The 22,025-nt window shown below is 40.4% G+C and overlaps 1 protein-coding gene across 2 annotated transcripts; it reads left to right on the top strand.

Annotated features, from left to right (window-relative positions):
• Window positions 1-237: 237 nt before the first annotated feature.
• SLC38A2 (solute carrier family 38 member 2) lies at window positions 238-16,653 on the top strand. 2 transcript variants are annotated; one of them, XM_059815926.1, is made up of 15 exons: window positions 238-329; window positions 968-1,156; window positions 1,454-1,535; window positions 1,639-1,754; window positions 4,871-4,944; window positions 5,042-5,134; window positions 5,329-5,410; window positions 8,486-8,568; window positions 9,571-9,629; window positions 9,759-9,908; window positions 10,687-10,766; window positions 10,863-10,963; window positions 11,349-11,473; window positions 12,213-12,572; window positions 13,285-16,653. In XM_059815926.1, exons 2-15 carry the CDS (start codon window positions 1,038-1,040, stop codon window positions 13,381-13,383), a joined length of 1,623 nt encoding a protein of 540 aa, XP_059671909.1. In that variant the 5' UTR covers window positions 238-329; window positions 968-1,037; the 3' UTR covers window positions 13,384-16,653. The 2 variants fall into 2 exon arrangements, with proteins under 2 accessions (XP_059671909.1, XP_059671908.1); XM_059815925.1 differs by lacking the exon at window positions 238-329 and having other exon boundaries at window positions 1,014-1,156; window positions 12,213-12,357; window positions 12,475-12,572.
• The last annotated feature ends 5,372 nt before the right edge of the window (window positions 16,654-22,025 follow it).

Raw genomic sequence — 22,025 nt, 5'->3', positions numbered from 1 at the left:
GCGCCGCGCCCCTCCGCGATGACGCGCCCGCATTCCTGCCTGAAGAGCGGCGGCGCCCCGAGGGGGCCGTCAGACCGGGAGCGACGCCGCCGCTGCGCTCCGCACGCCTCCGCCACAGCGCCGGGGACACGACACTTTCTTTCCCTTTTATACCGCTGGCTTTTTTAAGTGATTTTTTTTGTAACTTTATTTATTTAGGGTTCCGTTTGCGCTGACGTTTTATAGTTAAGGGTTTGTCCTCTTGCAAGAAGGGGAGCCGCCGAGAGAGGAGCATCTCCTTACTGCGAGGCTTTGGGAGGAAACCTCGCTTTCAAGCTCCTGCGGAGAAGGTACGGCGCGGCGGCGGGTGCCGGCCGTTAACACGGCCGCCTGGAGGAACGGGGCGAGTTTTCGGACGCGGCGCGGCTTTGTCTGGCGGCAGCCCCCCGGCTTGCCGCCCAGCACCCTGCCGGGCTCTGCCCGGACGCGCGGCTGCTGCATGCCAGGACGGTGGAAAAACCCCAGGCTGCGGCGCGGTGCAGTGCCGTGACCGATTTGCATTTTTCCATTGAAAACGCCGGGATGCCCGGTGTCGCCGGCAGGGAGGGAGGGAGGTAAACACGGAGGCGGCCGCGGGACGGGAGGCTCCGGCAGCCACTGTGACAATCGCCCATCAGTGTTGCATCAGTCTCCGCTATCGGGGCGGGCGGGGCGGGGGGAGAAGAGTGCGGCGTGGCGGTGCCGCTACCTCGGCCCGGTCCCTGGCGCCGCTGCAGGTACCGTGGTCCCGGCGGCGGCAGCGCCCCCGCCCCGCCGCGGGGCTCACCTTTGTCTGCCCGCGCCCCCCGCCTCGCGCGCCCCCGGCCCCGCGCGCCTGGTACTTTTCCACTCGACGGCGGGCGGGGGCCGCCGAGCCGCGGGCGCGCGCTGGCCACGTGACGGGCCGCGGCGCCCGCTGCGGCACTGACGTCGCCTCCCACCTCCGCAGGCGCGGCGAGCCCCGCCGCCAAGGACAAAAGCGCGGCCGCCGAGCCCCGGCCCCCGGCACCTTCGCCGCCATGAGCAGCGCCGAGATGGGCAAGTTCAACATCTCCCCCGACGAGGACAGCAGCAGCTACAGCTCCAACAGCAACGACTTCAGCTACCCCTACCCCACCAAGCCGGCCGCCATGAAGAGGTGAGGGAGCTCCGCCGCCCCGGGGGCGGGCGGCCGCAGCCCGCTTCAGCTTTGATTAAAAACGCCGCCTCGGGTCTGGAGGTGCTGCGTGTGGTCACGCGTGACAGAAACACGGAAACGACTGCGGACGTCAACACGCGCAATGCTTTGTGTACTGGGCAGAGCAGGTGGGGTGGTTCTTTCTGGGTCATTCCGTTGGTTTTCTCCTTTCCCTTTGAAGTGGCTTGGAAATGCTGAGCGGGAAGTGAGTATGCGAGCTGCCCGTGATAGTCACTAATGATGCAATGTTTTCTACAGCCACTATGCGGATATTGATCCAGAAAATCAAAATTTCTTGCTCGACTCCAATCTTGGAAAGAAGAAATATGAAACTCAGTATGTAAGTACATAGCAATGACGTTTCAAAAAACAAAAAAAGCTTGTTTTAATTCTAAAATAAGTGATAACTTTCTATTAATTACTACCTATCTCCTTTTTCTCAGCATCCGGGTACTACTTCCTTTGGGATGTCAGTATTTAATCTGAGCAATGCTATTGTGGGTAGTGGTATCCTTGGTCTTTCGTATGCCATGGCTAACACTGGAATTGCTCTTTTTGTGTAAGTATCTTTTGGTTCATCAAAAAAAAATCTTTCTGCTGTGTAATTAGTAATGGAAAAATGCTTGATGTAAGAATATGACCTTTACAAAATACCCAGTCATTGCCGTAGATGCTGAATTGCGTTTTAGGTTTTATGGCTTGTTTAAGATACTGTGATACATTCAGAAGGACTTGCAAAAATTAAACAGATTCATTGGAAGTTCTGCAAAAAACATATTTTACAGTGAATTTTCCTTTACTTAGCTGTAGTTTTTCAATGAATAACTGATAGACTTCCCCCGAAAATTCCATTGTTGAAGCGGAAAAGAGAGGTGCTGCTCAACAGACTGAAGTCTGTATTAGCCTTTTCCTTCAGAATTTACTCGTTGAAATGAATAACAGAAACTTGTCAATTAGTGGAAGTCATGATTGCACAAAAAGTACAGGATCAGGCTGTAGAGAGTTAAAAGAAAAATGTAGACGGAGGAGGGTTATTTTATTTGTCTCTTGCAAGTCTGGCCATGTCTACTCTTAAAGTGGCCCGGTCCTATCATTCAGGGACGTGATCTCAGTTGACATAGTTGTGATTACAGAGGTACGAAGTACTCAACACCGATAAGGAAATCCTTTTTATTGCTGTGCTTTTACTCAATTCAGGGAACTGGTTTCAGCTACACCTATAAAAATCACTGTCTTCCTGCAAGGGAGGGATGAGGAATAACCAGCATACCTTTATTGGTATGTCTATATTGGCAAAAGCTTTCTGGTGTGTGACAAGACTATAGTAATGTAATTGAAAATGGCATGAGGAAACAATTATGTACGGTGTTTCTAAATGTCTTTTGGAAAGTACATTTTTCATATATTGGAGTGAGGTCAGCTCACACAACATGTAATATCAATGACTTGAGTGCAAATGGGAATCTGTGGATATGTTTAAAGGAACGCTCTATTTTTATCCTGGAAATAAATAAATGTGCTGAATGTTCAAGAACAAGTGAAGGGTGATGTTTAGTTCGAAATTTGCCTTAATCTATTGCCAGATTTCCAGAAAGTTGTAGGTCACATCTCCTTTCAGATTTTTCACAGTATATCAGGGTGGTGTTCAAGTTTCCTGAGGAAACCACCAGTGTGTAAAGTTTTGATCTAAAGGATTTTCTTTTAAATATGTGGTGATCTGTTAATTTTTTGCGAAGACTTTCACTTAGTTAGATGGTGCTAAACTGAATTAACAACTTAGCAGCATGAATTCAGAAGGGAGACTTGTATCTCTCTACACATCAGTATCATGCTCTAAAGTTCTGCAGCACATTTGAGATAATAGCATAATGCGTGTTAGAACATCTCTGAGGAGAGGAAAAAAGAATCTAAGGTTAGGTATTTGAATAGATTTGCATATAATGGGGGTCCTTTTTTCTGAAGAAAAAAATGTTCAAAACTGTCAATTTAACAACTGGGTGCTGAGGTTGTTTAGTTACCTTTCATTTCCAGAATACTGCATTCAGATCTATTTGCGTTAGTACCGATTCAAAGATAAACTAGCTTGTTACCTTTCAAAACTTAGTGTAGTTTGTATAGTTCCAAGGCAGGAAAGCAGACAATCACTGATGATACTGAGGATTTATGATGATGCTGAGGGCATTACAGACATCCTTTAATAACTAAGTTACAGATTCAGATCCAGATGCAGTTGATCAAAGCAGTAAATTCTTTGAAGACTGTGTGGAGCCACTTGTGTCAGTGCTGTGACTTGTCACTTGTGTCAGCAATAAATAAATGAATGATACGGTCGGGAAGCCAGAAACTGAGTGAGCTTCGAGATGAGTTTGCTGACTGGTCTTGTCAACACTGTAGGCAGCCATTCGAGGTTAGGACAGGGGGCCAGGATCTGTGCTGTTTTAATGAAATGTAACCCTTGCGTATCTCGCTGTGCTGTGTCTAGTTGATGGCTGAATTAAATCCTGGTTAATCTCTACATGTCAGAAATACAGAGGTTTATTTGTGTGCATGTGTTGGTGTTGAATTGGCATAGTAACACAAGTTTCCTGAATTCCTTGTACAGATCTGTGAAGCTTTTATCAGATGTTCTTGTTTCCAGTTCTTTGTGCTGTGTTTACTAATTTCGCTGATGTTAAAAATGACACAAAAGGAAATGTAAAGAGTACTCTGGGAACCCTAAATGGAGCTTGCCATTTTTGAGCAGATGTGCTGATTCTTAGGTTTCCTGTAAAGCAGAATGCTTGTATTGGTGTAAGAAAGGCCAGGGTTTTTTTGAATGTGTTGTAATTTTCCACTGTGTTCTTCAGCAGCTGAGAAGTCCCCCCTAGTGTGCCGCTCCAGGAAGTGCATTTGTTGTGGGAGATTTGTTGTTGAGAGATCTGAATTTTACATGTTGCAAATGTACTTCTGGAAATAATACATGTTGCATGCAAAAGCTGTGGGGAAGATAAACAAGCCACTAGCAATTCCCATGTAAGCACACATGAAGAGTAACTTTTGAGCAAAGAAAGTGTTCTTTTTTTTAGTTACAACAAATATGTATTTTCATTTGAAGACACAGCTCTCAATACGTCTGAATTTTCAGTCAGTTCTTTAAGGCTTTTGCAGTTTCATCTTTATATAAAAAAGACATAACGCAGGTTTAAGCTGAAAAGCTGATTTGTGTAAGACCAAGAGATAATCTTCATTTTAGCTACAGTTAGTCAGAACTCGATGCTCAATAGATTCATAACACATTGTTGAACAAGGATAGGAAGACAGGAGAAATACAGTTTCTTACAATAATACAAACCCATTCACACTGATACTTTGTTAAGTTATATATGTAAAATGGAGCCAATTATAATGGCCTGACACTTGCTGGTGCTTATGCCACCTTACACTGAATGTAAGTGTTGTTTAATCCTACACTAGAATTTCTCTGTATGCCAGTGAAATGCATTTTAGTATAAAATCCTTTCTAAACCAGGCATTAATTGGGTTTTCAGAACAGTTTTAGCTGGCCTTAGAATCTACATTTTTTTCCAGATAATATTTTAATATGATTAATTTTTATGTTTGATCCGCTTTTATTTAATAAGGTTACAATAAGTCATTTATGGCTATTAAAAAATTTGCATGTTTTTCTCCCCTCAGGATACTCCTGCTGTTTGTCTCAATATTTTCTTTGTATTCAGTGCATCTCCTTTTGAAGACTGCCAATGAAGGAGGTATGGCAAACTACTATTTTACAAACACATGGTATTTGTTTTATATGGTATCTTTGCGAAACACACCCTTCCAATGAATTATTTTGTTTTCTTTTAGGATCTTTATTGTATGAACAGTTGGGAATGAAGGCATTTGGTATGGCTGGAAAACTTGCTGCTTCTGGATCAATTACAATGCAGAACATTGGAGGTGAGGACAAGATCTTAAAATGTCTGTACTGTCAATAGTAATTGTTCCCTACTTATTCTTGGAGACTTTTTTTCACACAACATGTGTTCAGTAACTGCTTGTGTTCAAGTGAAGTTATGAAACATGTTATGTGATTCTTGCATCTTGTGGCATATTCTATATTTGTAATGATCTATGATGTTATTCACCTACAGCTATGTCAAGCTACCTCTTCATAGTGAAATATGAGTTACCATTGGTCATCAAGACATTTATGAACATCGAAGAGACCACAGGGTAGGTGTTAGAACTCCTCATCAGAGAAACTATTAGGAGAAACAAATACGGAGACTGTATATATTTTTATATGAAGACCACGTTCGGTACATCATAGGGTAGCTTCTTACTCAGACAGAGATACAGTAAGTTTGCCCTTCCCCTGAGTGTTCTACTTCATTTAGATCCACCCTGTCCTGGGAAAAGTGTAGAAAAATAAAGGTATTGCATCATATTACAGAAAGTTGTTCTCTAAAGAACATCAGGTAAGTTAATGTATGTACCAGTCAGTGCATACTCTCGATAAGGAAAGGTAAATGTGGTTATGGTTGCTTCTTTTTTTTTTTCTTACTGCATTCCAACTGGTTTAGACTGAATATTTTGGTTTTCTAGGGGTAATATTGTGGGAAGTGATTAAATGTAAGAGTAAGGTGCAGTTACGCAATGAATGTTTTAAGGAACAGTTCCCAAAAAGACATGGGGACTAAACATTAAACTAAAACAGAGTTTATATGCCCAAGACTAAAACGGTGGACACATTGCCATTTAGCCCTGGAGACACCTTGACTCTGTAGTGGCTTTCCTGCTTGGCTTTAGAAGTGGGTGCCTTGGGTAGGGTTCATTTCATCTAACCATACTGTCTGAAAGTTAGATTTTGAGCTCATCATTACTTTGTATGATCTGTGGAGAAAGGTGCTCCTCTGTAGTGGTCAGTTCAGTGCACCTGGCTTAGACGCCTGTTTTGGGCATCTCCAGAGAGCGATTTATCATATCACTCTATATTGAGAAGGTGTGTAAAAACAGCTATCTAAAACAAGATGCCTGACTTCAGATGGATAGAGTTAAGTGCTATAAATCTCACTCTTCAGAGTTGTACTTCTGTGCCTTGTCCTGAAGTGTCCCAGTCTTGAGAGGGCTGAGCAGCTCAAGACTCCAACTTACACCTAAGCCTGAGTTCAGAAGGTAGGCATTTTTCCGCCTGTGTTCCCCAAGGGGTTCAAGCCATTTGGTGGTGTTCATACAGCTTGCTGATATATATTGTTGTGACAACAGTGCTAGCCATCTTTTTTTTCTTTTTTTTTTTTTTTTTTTAAATGTACTCAAAAGAATGCACTCACCTTATTTACTTAATAGAGTAATGTTTATAAATTCTTTCCTGGGAAGGTTCATCTCCCTCCTTTGGCTGAATTCAAGTCCTTATTTTCCACTTGTTAAGAAAGTCCCTGGAGTAGCCAATACTTACAAGGGGGCTTGGAGGCAAGTATCTTTAAATGTCCCATATTCAGAGAAGGATTCAAAATCTGTTGCAGTTCAAGAGGGAAAATTAAAGGCTGCAAATCTCACTGGATACAGCTGCTGCTCTGCAAATCTGGCAGACAAAATTCAGAAATTGAGATACGTATCTTCACTGTTTTCTTGTTGGCTGGTACTAGGTAGCTGTACACTGATTTAAAGTAAATCTTTTCTCAGTGCTCTGGCAATTGTGGACCCCATTTAACTGGCTCTCTCCATGCGTTGCTTAGGGGAGTCTGGGTGGCTACCATTGGCATGGATTCCACTCTGGCAGCCTGGTGCCTAAAATGTAAGCACTTACCTGTTTAAATGTCCCAAACTAATGCTTACTGTAGAAGAAAATATTCTGGAATTCTGAGACAATGTTACAAATACTAGCTCTATTATTAAAATTCATTTAGCAATTTTTAAAATACTCAACTGTATTTTAAAGCTGTGCAATCCCATTCTTTACTCTTCAGCACAGAAAAACTTGTAAGTCCTTGGTCTGAAAGTCAGGATGGCCTTCATGTGATGCATACACAATAACAGTGTGCGTTTTTATGACTGTATCAAATGCAAGGAATCTCTGTGCTGTGACTTCTTTTAAATTTACCACAAGACTACTAAATCTTTAAAAAGGGAACAAAAGGTACATGACATTAATATCCCACACATCTGAACTTCCTAAAATTCATTTTTTACATCTAGTTATCCCAGATGAAACTGGAGAAAGGGATGACCAAGTTGTTTCTGCATTTATTACATAAATCCAGAGCAAGTCTGTTATAAAGTTATTCCATATTTCCCCTAGCATATGTAGGCTTATAATTCAGCAATGTGAGTTTGAATGCACAAATTTCCAATTGGGTCATTAATTTTTCTTTGTTTACCTAAATAGTAGACAGTCCATTTAAAAAAAAAAAAAAAAAAAAAAAAACAGTATTAGCTGATACCATAAGAGGATATGCAAAGTATTAATATTTGGGAATAAATGCTTGGTGTTACTTGAATTGCTTAAAGCATATAGGATGTTCCTGCAGGACAGATGAAGAAAGCAGTTACCCTGCCACAATTAAATACTCAATTTTTTTCTGTTAGTTCAGTGAAATTGCATTATATTTACACAGATCTATCTTTGTTTTTCTGTGTTTCAAAGGAAGATGTTAATCTTCTAACACTCCAAAATATTTTGTCAATAAATATCTGCTGCTTCTTACAGAATAAATGGCAAAAATTATCTGAAGGAAAAAATCTTCTGAGGTTCTTATCATAGTTCCCCTACAGAAAGGGACTAAATGTGCTTCCAAAAGACTCCCAGTGCTTGTTGGAGCTTTCTCAGCCAGTGGGCTTGAGTTACTGCCTGAATTCCAGCCCTCACCTGTTCTTCTTTAACTCCCGCAGGGTACCCAACAGAATTTTATTTCCGTTAAAAGTGGATCACCACCCTGCTGGGGCCCTGCAATATTTTAATACATCTGGAGAGTTGGGAACCAACATTTAAGCAAATTACTATTTTTCCATGATTTATCCCAGTTGACTTTTTTTCCAACCAGTCATTTACTTACCTGTCTTCTGACTTTCTAAAATTAATATGCATCTGAAAAGGACACTAAAGGAAAGGCACAATGCAGGTTTGGGGTGAGATAAGAAGGTGCTTTAGGGCCATATAGTAAGTTGAATGCTAATCCTTGGTAACATCAGGTACTACATTTTTTTTAAGAAGCCATATGTTGTGGGAGAAGATAAGAGTGAAGATTAAACTGCAAATGTTGTAATTTTTAAATACTTCAATTACTTACAAATGCTACCTTTTTTCTGCAGAGAATGGTATCTTAATGGCGACTATTTAGTGCTGCTGGTGTCTGTCATCCTCATTCTTCCCCTGTCCTTACTGAAAAATTTAGGTAAGCAGTACAATCAAAAAAAAAAAATGCATTGAAAATACTGTGGGGAAATGGATTGATGCAACGTTTGAGTCTTGAAGTACTATGTGAATTAACAGCTGTCTCCAAACTTGGCTCTTGGGACTAATCAGTGTTTAGGAAATTGCTGTCAGTCTACTTAAAAAAAAATAAAAAAAGAGGGGAGGAAAAAAAAGACCAAGACAAGTATCTTAAGTTACAGATGTTCTTATGAAAAACAAAAGGACAATAGATAGGGTAGCTTAGAGCAAGGTTCAACAGTAACTTTCTGTTTGTGTTTTTATCACGGTTTGACCTATTTTGGTCAGTAGTGAAATAGCGTGATACTGTTATTAGCTATCCTGTAACAGTCTCAAAAGAATAGGGATGCTAGCCCTTGACAGTTAAATAGTCTTTGCAATGCAAATAGAAGTCACTTTTTTCATTCTAGATCCCAAGCAGTAGCAGAATATTCATACCAGTTGCTTTATCTGAAATGGCTGTAATTCAGTGATGTATGTGAATAATTTAGTTAACAAAGTATTTGTTCAGAGAATCCTGTAGTGGAACCTTGCTGAGAGTCTCAATGTGAATTACTTTCTCAAGTTACTATTTTCTACAAATTAAGTGAATCAATAAAAACAGAAGGGATGCTAAGTTATCTTATAGTACATTCTATTAGAATTAATCCTATAATCATTCTTAGTATATAATAAACAATTCACATAGTTGATGGTGTGGGTTTTTATGTTGTGGGGGTTTTTTGGTAAGTTTTAATACTACAGAGTCACTGTATGTACAGACCCTAGTATGTCTTTGAGAACTTCTGAGATGTGGGTTGAGATTAGCAGAAAGTCAATGAATAATTAACTTGTTCTATGTAACGCTTAAGAAAATAGCAATCTAAAGAGATCGCTGACAGAATATATTTTATCATAATGTTATGACTTGAATGGTGTTTCTGTTTATTGTACCTTACAATTTTTTTATCTTTTTTGAACACAGGATATTTGGGGTATACCAGCGGCTTTTCCTTACTTTGCATGGTCTTCTTTCTGATTGTTGTAAGTATAATCTTGTAGACTTCCAGTGCTTGTAAAACTGCATTTCAGAGTGAAACTAAACACAGTTTCTGAAAAGTTTCACATACTGCATTAGTTAAAGCCATGTTTTTACTGTTACTTTATTTCTAGGTAATTTGGAAGATGTTTCAGATTCCTTGTCCTATGGACAGTGACATCATGAACATGACATTAATAAATGTGACACTGGCACCTTTGGTAGATGAAAACATAACAAGTGATGATGTGTGCAAGCCAAAATATTTCATCTTCAATTCACAGGTAACTGACTAAAAATCAGACTCTCTGTTGAAAATAACTAAGAAAGACTCAGTACATAGCAGATAAAGTAGGTCATTTTTCGTTCGAGTAATTGCCCAGTTGTAAACTTGGTATATGCTAAGACTTTCTGTTCCAGTAGAGTTAGGCACCGTTTACCTTCTGTAGACTGGGTGTTTCCACACTCCAAATACACAGAAATTAGAGGAGCTTGAGGTGCCTGCCTGAGATGAGTGTCAACAAATGCATCTCTCATTCTTCAGCACGGCATTTCTCAAGCTTTCTCAAGGAAGTTAGTAAAGCATTTTAAAAAGTAGATTGCAGAAGAAGTAGTAAATAGTAAAAGCATACAAATGGGAAATGTGTGCCATGATTTGCAAGAGACTTTTAAGTTCCCAGTCACAAAGCCCTGACTCTCATGAATGCTCCCAGTTACAGTGGTGAATCCCCACACACGGGGAAGAAGTATGTGTAATACCAGGATCAGGCTATAATGGCTTAAGCCTATGAGATGCAGAGCATAATTCTGAATGCAAATACATTCAGCTCAGCATGGACTTCAGTGAGATTTGAAAATATGTGGTACATCGGGGTCTGGGTTTAAGAAAATACGAACTACTTGTTTTAATTTTTGCCAAAGTTTCAGTTGTAAAGAATAGCTAGTCTTTATCAAAAACTAAACTGATGCCTAAGTCAAAACTGAAAAATCTACTGATGAATTTTTCAAACTAAATTTCTGATGTCTGTTGAGATACTTAAGAAAGATACTTCTGTTTTTCAGACTGTCTATGCTGTCCCAATCCTAACATTTTCTTTTGTCTGCCATCCTGCAATTCTTCCTATCTATGAAGAACTGAAAAGGTAAATGTTAGATGTGGGTCTGTAATTTCACTAAACAAACAAAAGTAGTATGAAACAGTATGTTCTCGTTGCTAACAATGTTTCTCTTTCTTACAGCCGAAGCCGTAAAAGAATGATGAATGTGTCCTATGTGTCTTTCTTTGCCATGTTCCTCATGTATTTGTTGGCTGCTCTCTTTGGATACCTGACATTTTATGGTGAATATTGCCTTCTCTGCTTTCTTTTAACTGAATTACATTCTGCAAAACCACAGTATTATTTTTAAGTTAGAGCAAGCAAGCATTTACTATGGGTTCTAAATATACACTGTTTGTTGGGGGGCTTTTTAATACTTTTATTAAGTGCACGCACAAAAGGAGATCAGTAGTAGAATTAGGCCCAAGGCACAGGATTAAAATTGGATTAAAACAGATTCAGTGCCTCCAGGTTATCCCTCTGTAAAATGGAGGCATACTTACAGGAGCTCTTGAGGTTTTCAATTCATATTGCTGTAACTGTAAAATTTGCTTAGGATTTAGAGCAGAAGCGGTTGTTTGAGAAGTATGTCAACTACATCTAATCAAAATACTGTTTTCTTTATAGGAAAAGTTGAACCAGAACTGCTTCATACCTACTCTGCTTACCTGGGTGCTGATGTTCTTCTTCTTATTGTGCGTCTCGCTGTACTTATGGCTGTAACCCTTACTGTACCTGTAGTTATTTTCCCAGTAAGTAATTTATTTTTTTTAATCTTGCTGCCATTTTTTTTATTTTCATCACCTGTTCTGCTGCAGTCATTTACTGATTTGGCAAGTGCCATTATAGAATTTTTCTCCTAACTGGAAAAGGAAGTTTATTCTAATAAGCTTGATGAAATATATCTATACTGTTAATTCAAATAAATTAAATAATTCAACATTTACAAAGCAGTAGATATAAATACGTTCAATTATATTGTTTTCCTGGTATGGTTTAATTGGGGGAGTGGAACAGATTGCCCTTTTTTTATAAAGGTACTTGCACTATTGTATTATCAGCTTACAAAAATCAGTGTGTTTTTGTAAGTAATTGTGAACATGAATTCTGGCCATTTAGGTGTATATTGTTCAGTACCATCCTTAGACACTAAAAAAATCCCTGGGATTTATTTTCGCTAAAACCAGATGTTTTCCTTTGTGTTTTCTCCATTACTGGCTGGGCTTTGAAAATCTAAATCACTGAAAAGAGAAACAGACTAGAAACACAGGGCTGCCTTTCAAGTGCGGGAAGTAAATATTTAAATAAAAAAACTACTTTCATGTCTTCAACTTTTATTAAAATCTGAAGTGTTCAGGAAAATGATGTTAAAATACTTTCAGAAGGAATGTGTAATTCAGGTGACAGTCACTGACTTCCACAATAAAGACTTAACTGTCTTTTTTTCCTTTTTTTTACTCCTCCTCCCCCCCTCCCCCCCTTCTTGAAAAGATCCGCAGTTCCATTACCCAGCTGCTGTGGGCAGGAAAGGAGTTTAGATGGTGGCGTCACTGTTCCATTACAGTTGCGCTTCTGGTGTTTACCAACGTGCTTGTTATCTTTGTCCCTACTATCCGAGACATCTTTGGATTCATTGGTAAGCATTTTCACGTCAGTTCAAGTAGCTTTTCAAATCTCAGAAAATGCAGTTCCAGCCTAATTAAATTATGTTTACCTGTTTATGAATATTTATTTCTATGCTTTTTAAATACAGGTGCATCTGCAGCTGCCATGCTGATCTTTATACTTCCTTCTGCCTTCTATATCAAATTAGTGAAGAAGGAACCAATGAAGTCAGTGCAAAAGATTGGGGTATGTATAGACAAATATGTAATAGTTACATTTGCTTACTAACTAACTAACTTTAGTTTCCTTCTTCACAACTTAAGAATTTTGAAGTTCTGGTGAAGGTAGTCAGTGAATTGGTATTTAATGTTCTCTTAGTTAACACGTGGGAGTTGCATAGGTACTCAAAACTGAGGAGGAAACCGTCACAAGGCTCAATTTGCTTCAGTGACTTCTCTCACCCCCAACCCCAGTTTCAACAATAGTTGGGTTATTCTGTTGCTGACAAGAACCAGATTTCAACAGATTACCCTTAAGAGCCATATTTAAAAAGTCTTGTCATTCTCCTTTAAATTTTCTTTCAAGAATTACTTGTGTAATTTACCCATTAAAGCTGACCTCCACTGATCATTTGGGTCACCCTGACTGATCTTGATGCTCTTACTGGTCTTAGACATACTGAGTCAGAACTAAGTCAGCGCAGTGCCACAGCCTGACTGGTATCAGCAGCTACATTAATTTCCCTTAGTTGAGGTTTGCTATACTGAAAATAAATGTACTTTTTTATTTTAAAAAGGATTCCAGGTATGAGAAAGATCGCTCCTTATTGTTTACTGTGATCTCTTGTCTTTTTTACTTTGTCCTCCATGAGCAATGGCATTTGTGCCATAAATGGGCATGACTTTATGGGTATAGTAGCAGAAACTGAAATACTTCTTTTTGTGTTTTCTATTTTCAGGCTGCATTCTTCTTTCTGAGTGGTATACTTGTCATGACGGGGTGTATGACACTGATTATTCTAGACTGGACCCAGAATGTTACATCTGATGGCCATTAACTGTCCTGGTTTAATCTCTAATACTCCACTTCAAATGCCAGTGTTCACTCAGATACCTACTGAGAATGAAAATGAGCTATTCGGCTTCCTTTAAAATGCAGATTCTTTGTTGATGGTTCTTCTGATTGTAGAATACCTGAACTCTGTCTTTAAGAAACTATTCTGCATGATGGAAGTGGATATTAACATCAAACCACATGAGTGTCTGGCTGAAGGAAGTGACAACTTTATTCCATTCCAGAGAATGGACAGAACTCTCTGTAGACTTTTATCAAGCCATGTTTGGCTTTTGTCATTGTTAGTTGGATATTTTGTTATTTTACTTGAATGTGCCTAATGGAACCATTTGATGTGAGAAATAACTCTTTAATTTACAGCAAAGTGTTTAAATAACCAATGAGAGAGAGAGAGAGAGAGAGAAACACTATTATTTTTTGTACCAAAAATTCTTATGGGACCTCAAAAGCACTATTTTGACTTTAAGAAAAATTTTTCTAAAAATGAAAGAATAACACAAAGAGCTCGTAAAAATATTTAATCAATGTCCTAAATTAAATCTAGTTTGCCTTTCTGTAGAGGCATAATTAGAAGAAATTTTTATTTTAAAAAATACTCTAATGACCAAAACAGAAAATGCACCAATTCAAGTCAAAATTCTCTAATTATAAATGCTTTCCATGAAATTCACTTAGTTCAAAGTAGAGTGAAATTAATCCTGAAAATCATTTGTCAGCTTACTTAAGTAACTACAGTTACCTTAGTTCCCAAAAATGGTGGGAACCCAAGTTTTCAAGCTTTAAAAAAAACACCCTTTAGAATGGGTACTTTTGAGAAGAGTATAGCTAATCTAGAAATCGTAAAGATGGTGTTGACATTTCCCTTCTTGAGGTACTCAATAGTGCAATTGGGTAAAACAGGGTTTGGGGGTTTTTGCTTTTTTGAGTTTTTTTTCTGTCGTAGATACAAACGGAATGGCACTGGAGCATATGCCATTAATACAAAACTCCCTCCTGGATTTCTGTCTATTAATAAGGTCCATTGTTGGTTGTAGCAATGTTCGGGGTTTTTTTCTGTCCAATCTGTCTTGAAACACTCTGTAGGAAAACAAAAAGGTCCTAATGTAGTTTACTAGTTGTATAATACTCAAAAAGTGTACAGTATTTCTCAAATTACTCATCCATTATTGGATTTTGAATTACTTGACTATTCTGTTCCTGAGTCAAATCCACAAAATAACTGCACCAGTATTTCATGCTTGGTACAAACTCTCTTTGCATACGCAACTGGGATTCCTCTTCCAATTTATACTGTATAGTAGTATTAAAGATAACCTCATAGACTGGATAGTCATCTCATACTTGTTTGCTTCAGAAATAGGTAAGTTTCTTATGAGCCCTAGCTAGCTAGCTGATGAAACAGGTGCTGTATGGTTGTGATTAGCTGTTTTGTTTCTAGTGCATGTTTACTCTTTCATTCTTATCCCAGGTTGAAGAGAAATAACACTTGTATAACAGCATACTTGGTTTATAAGAGGTTCTCAAACACAACAATATTGGGTACAAAAGCCTAGATAGAGATTATTAATGAAATAATCATGGCAGTGTGGTCAACTGTCTTCATCCGACATGATGCTTTAAAAATCTGATTTACAAAGTTCCACTTGGTCGCTGTGTCAGAGGGAACAAGTAAGGGCCTGTAATCCATTGATTAAACAGTGCCTGAGAATTTTTGCTCTTGTAGAATTAATCAGGAACAAATCCAAACAATGGTCACTGTTTGGCAGATAATGTCAATCTCTGCCCAGCCATTTAAAATCTATGAAAAAAACCTGCAGGTATTTTGCATTGATGCTTCTGCATGACTGTAAGTACTGGTCACTAAGTCTGTTGTGTAAAACTGTAATGAGAAGTTAGATTCCTCTTGTGTTGTTTGCATTATTAGTTCAGTGGTACTCAACTGGCAATTAACGATCCTAGAGTCAGCACTGACCAACGCTCCTTAGGTACTTCTCTGCCTCAGGTACTTAACATCCATGGCTAACTATCCCGTGTTACCTGATCTCCACAGAAGTGCTGAGCGTGTGCCTCCTCAGTACTTTGGCAGCTTTTCTTCCTCCTCTCCACAAACGGAGGATTAAAATGTTGTCTACCTTTGAGCAATTTGTAGCATATGAGGGATGAAGCGCTTCCCTTGCCAGCATTTAAAAAAAATGAAAGTTAGTGAGAAATAGCCTCCTTTCTCTCAGTAACCATAGAAGAGGAAGGAGGTGCAAATGAGAAGTTACTACATGGTCCTTCTCAGCAGCCAGAGAGGAGGAAGATTTTTGTGATGACACCTCATAATGTATCATACATGTCAGTTAATTCTCTGAATGTAGCAATTTCCAGATTTTACATTATGCACTCTATTATTTGATGACTGACTCTCCACCTGCAACAGTTGAGTTCCACTTGGCTGGGTTGATTTCCAACATATGATTTATTTAATGATACTATTTTTTTTCAAACCTGTCTGCTTAAAAGTTACCTACATTACAAACCACCTAAAAGAGCAGCTTCAGTATTAAACCACTGTTTTGTCACCTCAGTTAGACATTACTGTCTTCCATGATATTTCAGTCATAAATGTAACATGTTATTTATAAAACATTAGTCCATTAAAACTAAACCTATTTTTCAATATTTATGATAGTCTATGTACATAAATTGTATGTGTGTATATACTGTAAGTATAATGTATATAATGTAGGTTTGGAATCTGGGGTTTATGTATATATTCCTCTCTCATTACTGATTGTTACATCGTTTCAAGGAGTTGTTCATGTTGTACATCTGTATAACAACTGTCAAAGGAAAGATTCTTTTGCAACAAAACGTAATGCCTACAAAAATGGAAGAAATGTGTTACACCTAAGGTGTGTAAGAAAACACTAAAATTGTATTTATTACAAATGTATATGTTGCAATAAACACAGGAGTCACTTGGGTCCATAAAAAGCATCGTTCAGGTTCATGTATACTTTTCCTCTAAAATTTACCATGGATGTTACTATTTCCTGAATCCAGCAACTTAACAGCTTTTATGATCTAACGTATTAGTTAGGCCACCAAATTCAGGCAACCTTACGGTACATCCGTGTACATATGTAAATAGCCACTGTATTGTTAGAGGCCAACAGTCTAGCTACAGTTGTTGGCAGGGAGTGCAACACAGTTTCAATGAAACATTGTATGTTTGTTTTAACTGAAATAAATAAATAGGTAATCCTAAGCAATGTTGTAATGTTTTTTTTGGGGGGAGGCATTTGAAGGATTTTCTTTAAAGACAATACTAAAAGCACGTCTTCTAATTTCATGCACGTTTAACTTATGAGCACTTTTCAGGAAGGGGAAAGAAAAAATGGAAAAATAGGCTACAACTATGTCTACAATTTATGACATTACAAAAGTAAACAGAACAAGTCTGGACATTGAGAGATTAAATTCTGCAAGGGACCTGTATTATGTCATTTTTCGCAGTACAGGCATATCTGGAGACAAGACTCAGTGTGTTAGATCTTGTGTAAGTGTGATAAATGAGTGAGTCTTGCCAAAATCCTATGCCATTTTCCTGCAACTGAATCTCTAGGGGAATAATTGCTGCTGTAAAAATTCTCAAAACCGGTGCAACTATTTTAACTTGTATTTTGGCAATTGAATACAAACACGTGCAGCGTATCAGTTCTTTGTTCTCCAGAAATGCCGTATCAATGCATATGGATCTTTGTCATTCCCAAATATTAAAATAATTGCTGCTGTAAAAATACTCAAAACTGGTGCAACTATTTTAACTTGTATTTTGGCAATTGAATACAAACACGTGCAGCGTATCAGTTCTTTGTTCTCCAGAAATGCCGTATCAATGCATATGGATCTTTGTCATTCCCAAATATTAAGAACTGGGTGTGAGAGACAGTGGAGGGGCAACTCAGTGTGTTGTGTGTACAACAAAACACTATACGAAAGGAATATTCAAGAGGCATAATTAAGTACCCTGAAATTAGGAAATGCCTCAATTAAGGTTGCTTTAGTTACATGATAGCATAGTATTTTTTGCTGGAACCCTCACTGAGTAGCTATTCATTATTTTACATCATGTTTTCTATGTGTTCTTAGTATTATGTATTTGCAGGAAGACCAAAGCCCATCCTGATGAGAGATGAATGTCCTCATTTCTCTCCAGTTGTCATTTTAATGTCTTTGGGAAACACAAATGATTACTCACTTTCACAATGTTGCAGGCCTGTAGAAATGTGTTAATAAGTCTACACGACCAGGGACCTGAAGTGTGGAGAGGCAGCACTGTAAAGGAGCCATGCGTTTGAGTCCACAATTTCATGTCCTGCACTTGTCCTGCATCAGTACAGGTTGGGGGCTGACCTGCTGGAGAGCAGCTCTGTCGAAAGGGACCCGGGAGTCCTGGTGAACAACAGGATGACCATGAGCCAGCAATGTGCTCTTGTGGCCGAGAAGGCCAGTGGCATCCTGGAGTGCATCAAGAAGAGTGTGGCAAGCAGGTCGAGGGAGGTTATCCTCCCCCTCTACTCTGCCCCGTTGAGGCCGTGTCTGGAGTACTGTGTCCAGTTCTGGGCTCCCTGGTTCAAGAAGGATAGGGAACTGCTGGAAAGGGTACAGCAAAGGGCTACAAAGATGATTAGGGGACTGGAACATCTTTCTTATGGGGAAAGGTTGAGAGACTTGGGTCTTTTTAGTCTGGAGAAGAGAAGACTGAGGGGGGATCTTATCAATGCTTATAAATACTTACCGGGTGGGTGCCAGGAGGATGGGGCCAGTCTTTTTTCAGTGGTGCCCAGTGACAGGACGAGAGGTGAAGGGCACAAACTTGGTCATAGGAAGTTCCATCTAAACATGAGGAGGAACTTCTTTCCTTTGAGGGTGGCAGAGCACTGGAACAAGCTACCCGGAGAGGCTGTGGAGTCTCCTTCTCTGGAGATCCTCAAAACTTGCCTGGACGCATTCCTGTGCAATCTGCTCTAGGTGAACCTGTTCTGGCGGGGGGGTTGGACTAGATGATCTCCAGAGGTCCCTTCCAACCCCTATCATTCTGTGACTCTCTGGTTCTGCTTATTTTGTATTTCAGCATTTGTTTACACGCATCTGAAGCATAACTGGAAACAGGTTGTGAGTGATCATAGTTCTTGAAACAAGAACCCTAAGCATCAAGTTTGCCACTTAGAAACAGTGGTCATGTCTGGAAGTGCTCATTCTCACAACTTGCCTACCATCACACAGGAATTTCGTAGCAGTAGAGAAGCCCTTTCCCTAGAATGCCACTGGACTAGTTGAACAATTAAGCCCACCTCTCTGCAATCAGGCATTTCCATCAACTTAAATGATATGTGAAGTAGTCTTTTCTACACATTTCTGATTCTTCCCAAGAGCTGGCTCACCCTGTGTGACGAATGAGATGGTGCAAGGATAAAAAAAAAAAAAATAGAAATTGCGTTGTGTGGCAGTGTCTAAAATCCCATGCTTTGAACCTCTTTACCAAACGCACAAGGCCTTTGCTCCTGAGGAGGGATAAGCTGTCACTTAGGGTTTATTCACAATGCTGAGATTTGGGAATCTCTTGAGGCCTCTGCAGGTGAGAGATGGCATCTTTACTTTCTTCTGGTTGCCCTGAAGTTTACCTCTTTCTTCCCCCCCAGCCTTGCCAAGTCTGTTGTGTCCCACGGTCATGCCTTGGCACCTCACCCCCAAGTGTTCATGCAGTGGCTGAATCGCATCAGGTCATGCCCTAAGGTCCCCCGTGGCTCATATACCTGTTTGTAGAGCAGCACAGCTCCCATTCAGTCTGTGCACAGGTTTCTTTTCTGGAGAAACACAGCAGAGGGTGGCCGATCTATGCCGAAGTTTCAGCACCAAAAGGAGCTGAGATGCCGCGAGGGAGCCCCAAGCCCTGTCCTTCCAGGAATGCAGACATACCATCCCATCTCCAGTGCAGATGTGCCCAGCGCCCACTTCCTCAGCCTTTCTGGTTTCAGTCTCTTGAGCGTGACAGTCTAAACCCCATCTGCTTTCACATGCATTTCCTTCTGTCTTCTTGCACAGCTGCTTTTGGCTGTCATAAAGTGACTCCTTGTCAGTTCTGCCACTCTTGCTCTGACCTCAGTCTCAGTTTGCCAGCTCCCCAGCAACACCACCTCTCTCAGCTCCTCTTGCGAGCCACCTTCTCCCCTCATCTACTACGTTGGCAATGACATGCCTGCCCAAGTCCAGCTCCCACCCTTCCACATTCACTTTATTCAGGAACAGCTAGAAACATGTTCCTTTGATTTTCCTAGTCTCTGCCCAGCTGGTCTCCTTATGGCCTCCACTCTAACTACAAGCCTTTTTTTCCGGTTCTCTATCCATTCCTCGAGTCCCAGTTCTCCAGCAGTCCCGCATGGACTCCTTCGGCAGCTTGGAGAAGCCCACTTCCACACTCAGTTCAGGCACCTTTTGTCCCTCTACCTTTTGGCCAAGTGCAAAGCCCTGCTGTAGAGAATGGGAGGGGCAACTTTTCCCAGAAAAATGATTCCTTATTTTACTCCAGGAAAATGTCCTCTTTTCCCCGATTTTATTCTCAAATGGGCCAAATCATTTAGGCTGATTGTTTTTCCACACAGATGCACAATAACACCACCCTGATGCAGTTACTCATAATGGAAAATGTCAAGAGAAACTTCTGAAGCTAGGTAACATTTAAAAGAATAGAAATGTCTTCTGGTAAGAGAACAGTCAGGTAATCCCAGTAACAGGTGGCATCATCAACCATGTTTGAAAATGTTATTTAGATAAGAAATAAGTGCTATTTTTTATTTTCATTATTATTTACATATATTAAAAAGGGGGGGAAAAAGGTTTTCCAATTGCAGAACATAAATTGATAGGTAATATGTATGTTGGATAGGTACTAACAATAACGTAGAAATTCAGTATGGGTCTTGGAAAGGAAGTGTAGCTTATATAACTAGCTTTTTGGTGATCTTCTTTAAAAATCTTCTTTACATCATCTCCAAACAGCTCAGATATTGCAGCAAAATTAAATGGAGCCAAGTGAGGTGCTGCAGGCATTCCCAAATGCTTGGGAATTATTGGGCCGGGGCTAACGTGGTCAACCACATGTCTACTTTTTGTTAAAATAAATACCAGTTCATGAACAGCCAATATTGCTCCTTCCTGCCCATTTCAGTAAAATGATTTAATGTGCTGGTAGAGTGTATCTCAGGTCTGGAGCCCAGGTCACTACACAGAACACAGACAATCAGACAGGTCTCATGAGAGGCAGTGTGGGCTGGGAGCTGCCCCCTGGGCACCTCACACTGCCTGCAGCAGTGTCACCTGGAGGCCCCGCTCGAACCCCCACTGAAGACTTGGGTGATAAATAAAACTGGCAACAGGCAGGCACTTCCACTGTGGGCAGGAGGCAGGGAGCGCGCCCCAGCGCAACAGCTGAGGAAAAGAAAATAGTGGTGAAAAAGGCCACAGCAGAGCCACAATTTTGTGGAAACATGGAGAGCGGCCACAGAGAACATGAACAGAGTTTCACTCCGTGTCCATCAGCAAATGGCAGCAACCAGAAGAGAGACCTTCAGAAGACAGGTTTGAAAATAGCTGCCACTAAAATATTTGCATGGCTCCTTTGACACAATCAGGGAAGCATCTGCTGTGAAACCGTTGCTTTGCAAGGATTATTGGACTCCAAATGAAAATGGCATATGAGGGATGTGTTTTTCTGGGGAACAAGTGAGGAAGTTCCTAAGAATACCAGTCGCAGGAAAGCAAGCTGTCACAAGAAGCTGCCGAAGAGTTACCAGAGGCCAGCACTGGGTGCAGGTATTTCCTGCCGAGGAGCAACGCCAGGAGCAGTGAGCCCGCTGTGTATGCCGGCCCGCCTGCAGAGATGAAGCCAAAATATCTTGACTGCAGGAAATGAAGAAATCTGCACTAATGCTGATCGACCGCCCATTGGGGGCCGTCCGTAGCCTCCTGCTGTCTCCCAGCTTGGAGGGGCTGCAGGCTTCCTGCTTGTGTGGCATTTGGGCACTTGCTCTCTTCCCAAAGATCAGACGGGTCTCTCACCTTACTGCAGAGATGGTGTTTCCGAGCACAAATAAGACTTAGGTTCTTCTAATCAGATTATTAAAACCACAGGCGTCCCAAGAAACATTTTGAAGTAAATACTTGATGTAATGATAATGCTTTGGGATGACTCTGTGTGTGTGTCTGTCTGTCTGTGTGTCTGTGTACCTCTGTGTGTCTGTGTCTGTGTGTACACACTGGGAATAGAGGGTACAAGGTCTCTTCTAATCTACTTGGACTTACCTGGAAAGACAATAAAGGACATGAAGCCCACAGGTCCCTCTTCTAAAAACCAGACAAGAACCAATATTGATTCCCACACGTACGCTATTTTTCTTGGTCCCAGAAAGGTCCAGGATTCTCCAAATTCCTCTTGCACATTGTACTTTTGAAGCCTGTACTTACCCTGGTAGCTGCAGCAAGCTGGTCTTTAATCTCTCTTTCTTCTGCGAGACCATTCATTTCAGGTATGCCATATTGCACATACCTGGCTCCTTCAGATCTTAAACAGTTGACTTC

Source organism: Gavia stellata, chromosome 4, assembly GCF_030936135.1.
Source record: "Gavia stellata isolate bGavSte3 chromosome 4, bGavSte3.hap2, whole genome shotgun sequence".
NCBI classification, from domain to species: Eukaryota; Metazoa; Chordata; class Aves; order Gaviiformes; family Gaviidae; genus Gavia; species Gavia stellata.
Note: the sequence above shows the minus strand (reverse complement) of the source record. Positions and strands in the feature narration are given on the sequence as shown.

Coding starts and splice junctions, on each gene's coding strand:
- SLC38A2 (XM_059815926.1), top strand. CDS start 1,038: ATGAGCAGCGCCGAGATGGGCAAGTTCAACATCTCCCCCGACGAGGAC. Junction 1,755..4,870: donor ACTGGAATTGCTCTTTTTGT/GTAAGTATCTTT, acceptor TTCTCCCCTCAG/GATACTCCTGCTGTTTGTCT. Junction 5,135..5,328: donor TACAATGCAGAACATTGGAG/GTGAGGACAAGA, acceptor ATTCACCTACAG/CTATGTCAAGCTACCTCTTC.